This window comes from Phodopus roborovskii, unplaced genomic scaffold (genome assembly GCF_943737965.1).
Source record: "Phodopus roborovskii unplaced genomic scaffold, PHOROB, whole genome shotgun sequence".
NCBI lineage: Eukaryota > Metazoa > Chordata > Mammalia > Rodentia > Cricetidae > Phodopus > Phodopus roborovskii.
Genome location: NW_026126410.1, coordinates 16795279 through 16808417, shown reverse-complemented (window position 1 = coordinate 16808417; position 13139 = coordinate 16795279). Strand labels below are relative to the sequence as shown.

Genomic DNA, 13139 nt, shown 5'->3' with positions numbered 1-13139 from the left:
GTTCATATTCAGTATGAGAAAGTTTTGGCAGAAAATAATCTTACAGTTTCATCCCAAACAAGATCTAAATCTTCTAAACCATGGTGCCCACAGCTGACTTCAGCCTCACATTCTTCAAGATGTCAGAAACACTTCTCAAGAAGACATCTTGGATTTGGCTTAATGCAAGGTGGTGTCACTATTGCACCAGTGGGGTTTCCTTGCCAGGCCAGTGATTTTGGGGGTTTGTAGGCAGCTGAGTAGGATGACTAATTGGTTTTTTCCCTTGGTAGCCTAGATAGCACATCAGACACTATGAGAGCCAGTCCTCAGAGAGGAGGCTTCCACGTTGGTTCCAGCTAACTTCCTTGAAGTCCTATGTCCGAAGTATGTGTCTTCAGTAGGGGGGTCTTATCTTCAAGTTCTAGAAGGCAACAAAGGATAATGGCAACAGCCTATATGGTTTGGGGACTCTCCTGGACACCAAAAACCTGAAGGGAAGTTTCCTATGCCTGGCACTGAGGTTCTTACTAGATAACTAGTGGCTCTTGCAAAGAGTATCATCATCCTGTGCAGCATAACCATACAACACACACATGTGCATGCACATGCACACACACACACACACACACACACACACACACACGCAGGAGCAGTTGGAGCAGGAAGAAGGGTTGGAAATAATATAAATACTGTACTCATTTATGAAACTCTCAAAAAATTAAAAATGTGAATGTATCCTATGTCAAAAAGGAAGAACTAGGTGAATCCAGCTTTAAATTAGCAGATTTTTGTCAACAGAATTGGCCTAAGGCTTTTTTATTATTTAAGAGGAAAGCATGTTAGTACACCCTGGATAACTTCCTGACTATGCCAACAAATAAGTAGGAATACCCAAATAAATTTTACAGGCATGTTTCTAACTAAAAGGAAAATGGGCACCTAAATATCACAGTTTGAAAACCACTGTTCAAGGTCTCACCATAACACCCACCTCACTTCCCTCTGAATAGGACATCAGGTTAAAACTTATTCGTGGGGGCCTTTGAAAACTGCAGGCACACAAGAAGATGACAATCCTGAACAGTTAACACAATCTTTGAAAAATGCAACCATCAGCCACAACCTCATGAGGAACCCGTCAATGTGGAAAAGTCCTCAGCTCAAATCCCAGGGTTGCTGTTTTCATGGCTGTTCATCTGTGTGCCTAAGAATTGGCCTGCAAATATGAAGTCAGCCAAGCAGAGACAAATGACAGACACCTCTAGGAGAATGCCTCTATCAGCTCCAAATTTTATATCAGTTAAGTCTGATTTAATGACAGAGGTATCAAAACTATAAAAAGAGATTGTGACAACCACAGCTGGATAAGCAAGGTACTGTATGTGCATAACCATCCTCTCTTGGGGGCTGCCCCAAAGCAAGCCTACAAATTCTGCAGCCAGTCACATACCGGTTTCTCTTCAAATCGGCTTTTGTTTTGTTTTTGTTTTTCCCCCCTCTATTCTATCTAGTTTATCAGCTTTGAAATGCATACTACTAACTGATGTTTAATATATTCAGAATGTAAAATGTCCATAAGCTATAAATAAGAGTTTTCAAACACTTTTATGTCAACGGTTACTGTCTTTTATAATCCCCTGTGGACACACTACCATCATGACCATGGAGTTTTCTTTCTCTTTCTCAAATAACCCTCTAAAATTGAAGACGTTTTTTGGATCTTAGGTAGTATAAAAATAGGTCACGGGTTATATAAGTTTGTTTTAAATCATAATAATTACGCCATTGAAAAAATAGTACAGAGAAAAATAAAGCTATACACAATATGATTCCTTTAAAACAAATCACAGCTCGACAAGCTTTGTTCTTCTGATCTAATGAAGTAGTTATTAAAACAGGAACACTGACTGATACTAAAGAAAGGTAAGGGCTACATCCTGTTTGTAAGATAAAGAATTCTGCCCTCCTTCTCCACATGGTCAAAAATAAAAGATTCTTGTTAAGAACCAATGAAGCAGCATACTCATATTAATAACATCTAAATACCTAGATTTATATGTACACGTCCCTAAAAGAAATTTGTAAAGCCTAGAAAATTATAAATAGTTCCAAAGAAAAAAGCTGAAAATAGCTAGAATAACTTCACCAATCCATCAAAAAACAATATATTATGAAAATGACTTTGTCTTTCAGGAACCCTGAACTAACAAAAAGAAACTGAACCAAACTTTTGTGAGGATAATGACACACAAATCACTTGCTGTAATGGGTGTTTCTACCCCACAATGCAACCACGTCCATTGTGCCTGAGATAATGGAACTCTCTCACAAAGTCACTGCATTGTTACCAAGCAACAGGAAGTAAAATGTCAAGACTAGCACTTTGTTTAATATATCTTTATCATCAATGAACCTCATTTCTATTCTGTTATTCTCATTATAAATGGTCATTAGGCTAAAACTTATATTTAGTAATCTACAAGAGTCCCTAAAAAAGAAAAGAAGTAACTAGTGGGTATTCACCAAGTCTATATTTTACATTTATTAATGTTATACTAATTTTATTACTGAGGTTATTTTACCAAGCAGGTAACTAAAATATATCTTCATTAAATACATCTCCATTAATCTCCAAAGTTTTTTTTTAAGACAAGCCAACATGTCATGAAAATTCAAGGAAATGAACAGCCTTTAAATACTTCAATACCCTAAAACAAACAGCTCATTTAGTGTAGTTATGTTCGGATATTACCAGGCTTTCTGTCAAAGCATTCCACACCTGGCCAAATTTGAAGCACAGAATTTATAGATACTTCTTCTCGAAAGGATTCATAAATGAAAACGAAAATAAAGCATAAATAAGTGAAAATTATGAAGAAAATAAGTGTGAGTTGAAGACATTATATAATTTCACGGTCTAAAAGGAAAGCAAACTACATGCATGATTTCCAGCACTCCCACATCCATGCCAAAAGAACCAAGGATGTCAACGGCATCCTGCCTTCAGATGGAAAGTTCTTAAGGTACGCGGGGGCTGTTTAATGACAGAAGAGGGTTCTTTCCCTTTTCTTGTCACAGCAAACAACACTCTTCCTCCTTTCCTCTTTGTGTTTGTTCAACACAGTCACCCCCCCAAAAAACTTAAGTGGATTAAAGAGGATCAGGATATATTATTTCAGATCTTTTCTTTCAGAAACAGGGTCTTACTGTGTCACTATGTTGTCCAGGCTGGCCTCAAACTTGCGATCCTTCTCTCACCACCTCTTGGGTACTAGGATTTCAACTGTATGCCACCACGCCTGGCAGTGTAAACTGTTTCTTTATTGGCCTCATTGTTCTCACTGACTAACTGAAACAGAGAGCGCTAGAGGGTTAATACCAACGTGCACTGAAGGGCATTCACATACTGAACATCCAGTTTGGCATTGCAGCCAAATTCTCACAAATACTGTGTGTCTACATGCCAGTCAGAGATGTTTGAAGGTGTGAGCAAGTGTTGCCTGTGTTTAGCATGAATATTTGAAACTGGATGTGTCTAGAGAAATTCCTCAAAATGGTTAAATGGGGTTAGAAGCTTTCTTTCTTTGTTGTTATACTATTTTTATCCTTTTATTGTCCACTAAAGACAGGCTGAATCCCACTGCTTTTGTAACCCTGTATAGAGTCCTTAGTAATCTCAAGTCTAAAATAAAAGACATATGGATGGAGAAATTGTTCAGCAGTCAAGACCCTGGCACTTCTTCTAGAGGACATAGATTCAAAATTCAGCATCCACGTGGCAGCGTAAGCCATCTGCAATTCCAGTTCCAGATCAGATTCCATTTTGATCTCTGAGGATGGCAGGCACACAAGTAGTACACAGATAGATATATGTACAGCCAAAACACTCATATGCATAAAGACAAATAAATAAATAAATATTTAAGAGAAAAGGAAATATATTTGCCCCTGAGGCATTTCCACTTTCTCTAAAGCAGGCAGGAACATGGCCAGTCTCAAACAGGGATGCATTAATTGGTGTGGTTCATGAAGATTATAAATCCACACCATTCACTAAAGTAATTAAGTCACCTGGTTAAAAGCCACCATGTTCCCACATTCTATCAGAAAGAGAAATAACAGTTTGATCACTTCTGCTATGACAATTAACATAAAGTTCTCTAAACAGAGCAAGAAGTCACAAAACCTAAGCTGTTCCCATCTCAAAAGCCCATTCTTCACTCACCTCAGTCTCACTGTCAGGCTTAGTCATTATCCTCATTATCCTGCTTTCTGTTATCATAACAAAGGAATCAGACTATGTATATTACAGACAAAAATAACGTGTTCAGTTCATCACTTTGGAGAAATCAAGATCAGTCAGTCCCATCATTAATGTCTCTGTTGAGGGTTCTCAAGACTACAATGAACATAGAGAGAAAGCAAGATGGTGGCCTTGAACAAGGCACACTCTAGAGATTTACTCACTCCAAAAGACTCTTAATCCCTTTTAAGGGTTATGTCCCCATTACCAGATCTCTTCCACTAATCCCCAAATCTTAAAGCTTCCACCAGCCCTGAGTATCAAAATAATGAGGACCAGCTTTCAGAATAGGAGCCAAGATGGGCCAAATCACATCCAAATCATAAGAAGACCTAATCATTTCATGGGAAATATTATAAAATATCCTAAAAATAAAAATTACATTTCACCTAGCTCTGAAGAACATACCAACACTCCCCTGTCATGAAAGTTATGCTCACATAGGATTTTAGCTTCCCACCATGCCCAGAAAAGAAGAGACTCTGCATCCTCATTGCACAAATTCACAAAGAACTCTCCCTCCTCCTATCTCTGTACATGCTACTCCACCCATGTTGCCCAAGAAATTGCCCCCTCAGTTAACTGAAAATTTAACTTCCTCATTTTCTTGAGTGACTTACTAAGGGGCCATTGCAACAAGGCTTTTCACTGAACACCTTGATTATGAGCTCGGTTTCTTTTCTTAACATTTCATACCCCTTTTCTCAATAGTATTTAACAGTATTATATGCTATCCATCTTTACCTATTTACTCTATCTACCACCTATATGGATCCGAATGAAGGTTACTTGAGGGTAGAAAGCTCTCTTTCTCTCCTTGAGTGTACTGATGAATTTGCAGCACTCAGAGAAGTACCAGCAATGCCAAACCTCCTGTGCATCATAGAACTTATGCTAAGACAACACTGAATATCTAGCACTTGTTTCAAGGTAAAATTGGTGACATAGGAGGGGGATGCAGATGGGGCAGGAAGAATGATGGACGGTCACTGCAGCAGTGCTGGGCTCAGGAGGGTTCATAACCCCTTCCGCTTTCATTCACATGCATTCACAGTCCTTCATGAAAATATACATCTTAAGCACAACTTTGCAATGTAATTTACACTGCAATCTTCACTTTTCATACTCTCTACCCAGACACAACACATGCCAGCCTGGTGGATGGCAGATGTCTCCCTAATCTTTTCCTCAAGTCCTAAAAAAGAGATGGCTTTGCCTGTCACTGCAAAACACAAAGTCACAGTTTCCAAAGCTTTGTTCTTACAGATATAACAAGAAGAACCCTTATGTTTTCATTTTGGAAAACAGATCTTTATACCTACTTATGACACGGATTTTTAAAAGAGGGGGACTAAAAACACATAATTACCATGAGAATGGTTGGAGGGAAGGAGGCAGGCTCTTATTTCCAAATAGATAATTCATAGGTATTTAACCTTTGTAAGCCAAGCAGGTGGCTTGTCTATATTTGTGTGTATCTATTATCTTGTTATGCATACAAATTTTTTCATATTCAATTATGTCAATATACCATAATATAAATACTACATAATAGAAATGAATTTAGGTTGTGAAAAATGAATATACTTATTGTAACAAAAATTCAAAATTAATCAAAATAATTGAAAGGGCAATATGTAAACATTTGTTTTATAAAATCAACCTCAGCACAGGCTGACCGCATGGGCACACACGTACACTCATACACAAAGGCACACGCACACACACAGAGCACAGGCTGATGACACTGGCACACATGCTCAGCCACATATACACTTAGAGTACACAGGCTGAAGGCACTGACACATACACTCACACACAGCAAAAAATAAAAGAAAGATGAAAAACAGCCAGGTTATTTTGGTCACAGGCAGCATTGGCAGCCTTAGGTGGCTGAGTCAGATGACCTTTTAAGACAGCACGTGCATGCAGACTGAATTATCAATGATCTCCTAATGAAGCACTCCCAGCTCTCCTCTAGATATATGTTAAACAGGAAAATAAATAGAGAAAAGGCCAGGATCGAGCATGCTATGCACACAGGAGACTGGGAGAAGGTGTAGTGAGGAGTTGGAGGCTGACAAGAGTCCTCGTGAGACAGACTCAAATGAGCCAGCCTAGGAGACTAGACAGCCCTTGCTGCTCCTCATTACACACATGCAGTGCAACACCCAGGAGGCACCCTGGGATGGTTTTACTCATCAACTTGTGAAGATCATCAGGGAAGACTTCACCCACTCAGACAGAGGGAAGTCCAGAAATAACAGTCTGGGCTAAAAAGGGAAACATCTTTCTGGCTTATGTGCCAACATGTGTACCCACTTTTACTGTTTCTCTCAAATAATCACCCAGTTTCTTCACAGGGCCAGACAGACACAACCAGAACTGACTGGGCTACAGCTTCGCAGAGAAACACTCAAATGGATGGCTGCTCCTTTTCAGAAAGGTAAGTGTGATGATACCCACACATCACTGTTCACCTCTTTGTTTTTATATGCCATAAATTCATACAGAATGCATCAAAAAGAGAAAGCAGATCCCAAAATGCAGCACTGTTACCTATATATGGTAGAAATAATATCAAAGTTGATTTGATTTTCTCTTTTTCATATACATGCTGGCTCATTGCTTGGCACAAAACATGTATCATTGATGAACTATTACATATGTTGGTACATGATTTACAGAATGCAAATACTTGGAAGATGGAGGCAGGAAGGCCTTGTGTTCAAAGATGGTTTGTTCTATAAACACAGCTACAACAATTATCTTTGTCTTTGCTATCTGAAATATAGGATCCGCCACGGCAATAGTGCCTACTGTGTGAGATACTGTTCCCAGGACTAGAGTGACCTCCAATCACCAGATTTGGGGAAAATGACAAAAAAAAATCAATAGAAAGAACAAAATCTAAGAGAAACTGAGTGAATTCAGAGGGCTACTATTCACAGGATAACAGTTTCCTCAGTACCTTTAAGGTAGGTAGTATAGGTGGCAAAGAAAGCTGCAGATGGATTGAACAACAAGACCAAACCTGCTTGATTCTGATAGCACTGAAACGATCTGTGCTCCTGGAGGTTCAATACCATTCAAGAGTTTGAAACTTTATCCATTTATGGTGACGTGAAGCATTTACACAACACAATAGAAAAGACCAAATGCTGTCATCCTATTGTGGCTCCAGTTGGCTATGTAATTAAAAACAACAATGCCCGGAAAGAATGTGCAGTGGCTGGCGCACAATATATTTTTAATTATCATTATGGCCAACATTTAACATCCAGAACAATATGAGGAATTTAAGGATCTTTCAAGTTTCTTTTAAATGTCACACTTTTGGTGAATACGCAAGCATCCTTCCCACTCAAGCCTACTACAAAGCAGTCATGTGGCGCTAGAAGAAAGAGACACAGTCTAAAGGGCAAGGAAGATAATGGACTTTGAACACAAAGGGGAATGAGAAAACAAAGTTCCGGGGTTCTCCCTAGACATGGAAGGAAACAAACAGAAAGTGACAATAAAATTTCATATCTGAAATGTGAAGATTTCAAACTAAAAAATTCAATTCCAAATTATTTACTACTTTTGAGAACACACTTATGAGTTAATCTAAGTGTGTGTGGGCCTTTTATATAGAGCATACAGAGGAGGTAGGTTTAAAATATTCCTATTGCCTCAAGCTGTTTTGCTTAAACTGCTAAGACAGAATGGTATATGATTGAATAGTGGTTCCTTTTATTATAAGATTTACTTACATATGTATGTATGAGTGCATGCATGTATTTACATGGTTTTGTCTGCACATATACACACCAGAAGAGGGCATTGGATCCCATGGGACTGTGGTTATAGACAGAGTTCAATTTTAGATAGTTGTGTGCGCCATGTGGGTGCTGGGAATTGAACTCGGGACCTCTGGAAGAGCAGTTAGTGTTCTTAGCCACTGAGCCTTCTCTCCAGCTCCACATCTTGATCAGCTTTTAATCCAGCTTTGTTTAAGAAGCCTTCCCAAGATGAGCATGATGTAGATAAACACAGGAGTGGCCAGCCAACCACAAAGGGCTAGTGAGCCTTTATATGGTGACTAACATAGCCTAAAAACTGAACTTACACCACATTTAGGTTTCTTTGTTTGTTTTCCCTTTTGGTTTTATAAGACAAGGTCTGTCTGTGTAGCCCTGGCTGTCTTGGAACTCAGTTTGTAAACAGAGATCTGCCTGCCCTTGCCTCCCAAGTGCTAGATTAAAGATGCATGCCACCACTGCCCAGCTACTTTTGGCATTTAGTTTTAATTAATTCAAACATAAAAACCACACAGAGCTAGTGGCTAGCCTACCACACAGTGCCATCAGTTGGGAATGGCTGCCCCACAGCACCAACATCAACACGGTTGATGTAGTTCTGGGTAGACCAGGATAGAATGCTGTGACAGAGTGAAGATTCCTGTTCTGGAACAGGAAAGGACAGTCTACCTGCAGGCTCGTTCAATAACTTTCTCTCTTCTTACAACCAAAGAGACCCTCTCGCTACCTGCATTGTCTCTTGAACACCAAAAAGTTCATTTTGGCTCCTATAAAAAATAAGGTTTGCTGAAAAGAATCAGATTATAGTGGATTAAAAATTAAAAGATAATTCCACCCAAGAAAATGTCAACTTCTCATAGATCTATAAAATTAATTGACAGTGTTAAGCTATTCATTATGCTAAGCTTTGTGATAAGCCTCTGTGTTGGCTGATTTTTGTTCACTTGACACAAATGTAAACATATCTGGGAAAAGCGAATCTTTTTAAAACTTTTTATTATTATGTTAAGTATATGGGTGGTTATACCTATACCATATGTGTGCTTGGCTAAAAGCTAGCTGAAGGCTAGAAGGTGGCATTGGATACCTTGGAAGTGGAATTATAGACCATTGTGGGTCATCATGTGGCTCCTGAATATTGAACCATGGTCCTCTGGAAGAATAGTCAGTGCTCTTAACTCTAGCACCTGAAGAGAAAATCTTGGGAAAATCTCTTGGGTATTATCTTCATTAATGATTGATTGAGGGCCTATCTTAGACAAGTGGCCCTGGGTTGTGTAAGAAAGTAAGATGAGCAAACCATGAGGACAGAAAGCCAGTAAACACTATTCCTCTATGGCCCATGCTTCAGTTCCTGCCTTGGGGTTCCTGCCTCAAATTCTTGCCCTGACTTCCCTGGGTGATGGGCTACAAGCTATAAGATGAAATAAACCCCCTTCCATCCTCAAGTTGCATTTGGTCACAGTGTATAATCACAACACTAAAAGCCCTAACTTCAGTAGTAGTACTACAGATATGTGTCACATCTTGTCATTAAGATGATTCAGTAAATAAGAAACAAGATACACAGACAAGGTAAGCCACACAATCCACTGTTTGGATGCACGCAATATACCAAATCACTGAAAAATAAAACTGGATGGAAAGGACACATTCCCCCAAAACACGGGAAACACTGTGCTTTCTTAGAGAAAGTGAAGTGTCACCATGAAATAATATTTTAGCCAATGGTGGGTGGTTCCAAATGCCACATAAAAGATATCACACAACATGACCATCAGGTAAAAAAAAAATAGGAACATATATTCACATTTCCATGTCCCAAAGTAGGTTCCTACATAGTCTTCCAAGGAAGACTATGCCAAACTCTCATTAACAGTTAGTTCCAAGGGTGATCCTCAAAGCCAAGTTGAGAATCATTTTGAAGTCTCCTTTGGAGTTCACATATGGATACCCCAATGACAGGAGGTTGGTATAAGCAACCATTTCTATGCCAAATACTTAAGTCTAAAAGGGCTCTGTAACACTCCAAACCTCTTTCAAATGCTATCATGCCCAAAAATGTCAAGTGCATGCCTGGATTCAATTTGTACAACTCTCCTGTTAAAGAATTCTCATCATCAAACTCAATAAGCCAATCTACTTCAAGTGGTATGATTTCCTACTCTACTAGAATGCCATATATATTTGTGCATCACATATGACTATATATGGAACTATAGTGGTTCCATAAGATCATATAAGTGATATTGTACCTATGTTGGTTGGCATAAGTCATTCTATGATAGGTACAAAGCAGCAAAATTACTTCTCAATGCATTTCTCAGACAATTTCTTGTCATTATGTGGTACTACATGACTGTCTATCAACTCATCTTAGGGGTTTCATCTTATTTTGTTCAAACACCAAATGCCGTTGAAGTCAAGTAGATTTCCAAAGACAACACAGCATTCTAGCGAGCATAGGTGACCAGAAAGCAGCCAACAAGTATCTATCTAAATTATATAGTTTAAGAGAATCTCTCTATATGTAAAACAAAAGAACTCTCCTTGCTTGTCCTCCTGGAAACTAGTGCCACAAATAAATAAATAAATAAATAAATAAATAAATAAATAAATAACATCAAGAGCAGGAAATCACAAGCCTCTTTTCTTACCTCCACCACTGTGGTTGCGGCAGCTTTACACATTGGCAAATTGAAGTTTCTTGCACTTTTCCTATATCAGACAAGGAGAGGAGAAGAGGGAAAAAGGTCAAAGACAAGATTCATCTCTTTCAACTTGAAAATGACGAGTGAAAGATTGTCTACCAAGAATCTATGGAGAGTTCATGACTTATATCTGTCTTTAAACTTAAAGGCTTTCGAGGCCATTTCATTCAGTTTATATGGTTTGTAGAGGAGCTGGAAGGAAAGGTTCGTTTTCATGTCCAATCAGTAGCTTTTACACAGAAAAATGAAATGGCTATTCAAAAATACCTGAAATTAAATTCTCCTAATCTTTTAACTAAGATTAAACTTTGCTGCCATAATTAAATATTTCACTGAGAAACTTAAAAAAAAAATACCAGGTTGGTGATGGAGCACTTACTCAGTGTACACCAGGTCCTGGGCTCCAACTCCAGCACCACAAAGGAGAAGAGAGAGGGGTAAAGGGCAAAGTGCTTACAGGAGAGTGTAGTCTTTCCTACTAAATTTTCCGACTACAAAGATGCTTCCACTAGCTGACAGTACATGAAACATTCACAGGTGTAGTGAGTCAATCTAGCAATCATTGAGAAGAACAGTTTTGTGACTGTATGGACCAGCTGTTCCAGTGACTGTGGATGAGACTTGTATTCTGAGACTCTAGACCACTGGGCCGAGAACTTTCACTTGAGACCATTCAGTGGCCATCAGCACCTACACATACATGGTCAGAGCTTACAGGCCCTAGTGAAGTGTTCAGAAACCACAGGCAGGCATCAGAACACAGGGAGACATTCTACAAACATTTTAAGTAACTGATATTTGCTATATAACTTCATTCATCCTTTTTTTTAAAGCATCAAAACTTTGCAAACATCACACTGATGGTAAAAAAACACAGCAGGTAGCATGTGAGTCTGCCTAGAATTTCCAAAAGTAGTTGCATGTCAAACCCTACAATTCAAGAAATCAGATCATTAATATCACATGAAGTCCTTCAGAAATAAATAAGAACAATGCAAGTGCTCCTGAGAATTTGACCGTGATTGAGACCAAGCTACATTTGTTAATAATAATATATTTTTTAAAAAAATACTTTATTAAAAACAACAAACCACAAAATGATGATGAGAACAATGATTTCTATAACTTAATAGGTCATGTAGCTCACCTCTTACATATATATAGCCACGGTGGTCCAACTTTCAAAACACAAACATCTAATCTACAAATCTAAGATATTAAATACTTATAATTACTTAAGAATTTAGTATGCAGAGGTTACTCAAAAGACAGGGAAATGATGTAGGCCTGTGGCTACCCAGACAATGAAAACAAGAAGAGCTTGGCATTTGTGAAGTTAATTAGCTCTTCAGATAGAACATTCAGAAGCCTTTCCTAGGATACATTAGCTGCACAAGAAAAAAACTCACCTAAACTATTATTAGCAGTTCCCCCCAAAATATCAGAGAAATTCTGGTATTTTAAGTCATTATATAAAATAGCAATTTTAAAATAAACAAAAAAATACAAGCTGGCTGCTGTCATCTTTGCCAAGAAAATGACTACTCTTGCCAATGAAAAAACAGATGGAAAAAAATAACTATGTACCTGTGTATAAGAGTGCATAAACCCATTTCTTTTTAAAAAGTGTCTATGTCCCAAGCTAGCCTCAAACTCATTATGTAGTGAGGATGACTTTGAACTTCTGTTCTGACTACCTCTACCTCCCAAGTGCTGGGAATGCAATACCACAGAATCAAACCCAAGGCTGAGGGCATGCTAGGCAAGCACTCGACCCACTCAGCTATATCCCAGCCCTAGATCCAATTATTTAGCAAGCCATTGGCCAATAGGAAGAGACCTACACAGGTACAGTATATCAGTGGGCCCCAGGACTACATGCACTTCTGGACACAAGTATATACACAGGCATGTATGACTAAGTGATTTTAAAATGGTCAGACTGTCACAGCAACTCATTGCAATATTCATTTCTGCTGTCATAATCTACAAAACACATACCTGTTGACATACATTACATACATTCTGTTGAAGTGCTAAGGATGGAACATAGAACCCTAGGCAAACACTCCATCTGAGGTATAGCTTCCTTTTTACCGAAGGCAGGAGGTGAGAGTGGGAGCTCAACAAGCAAGGCACATGCCTAGTATGTTTTGTTTTGTTTTTTAACAATACCTGAAAATCACATTTCCTGCCCGGTCTGCTTTCCAGGCTTTCACCAAAGCAAAATCTCCTGTGATTGCTTCCTCCAAAATGAAGTGCTGACCGTTAAACTCCCTCACCTGCAGGAAATAAAGACTCACTGTCAGATATTTGTGCGGGATTTGTATGATTGTACTC

General features: G+C 38.6%; 1 protein-coding gene across 1 annotated transcript in view; it reads right to left on the bottom strand.

The window, feature by feature from the left end:
* Positions 1-13139, bottom strand: part of Oxct1 (3-oxoacid CoA-transferase 1) — a 125140-nt gene that overhangs the window by 82898 nt on the left and 29103 nt on the right. Inside the window, exons 6-7 of the mRNA XM_051182489.1 lie at positions 12975-13081; positions 10746-10806 (exon numbers count right to left, since the gene is read on the bottom strand). Of these exons, the coding sequence (XP_051038446.1) occupies positions 10746-10806; positions 12975-13081 (168 nt within the window). The remainder of the gene's footprint in view (positions 1-10745; positions 10807-12974; positions 13082-13139) is intronic.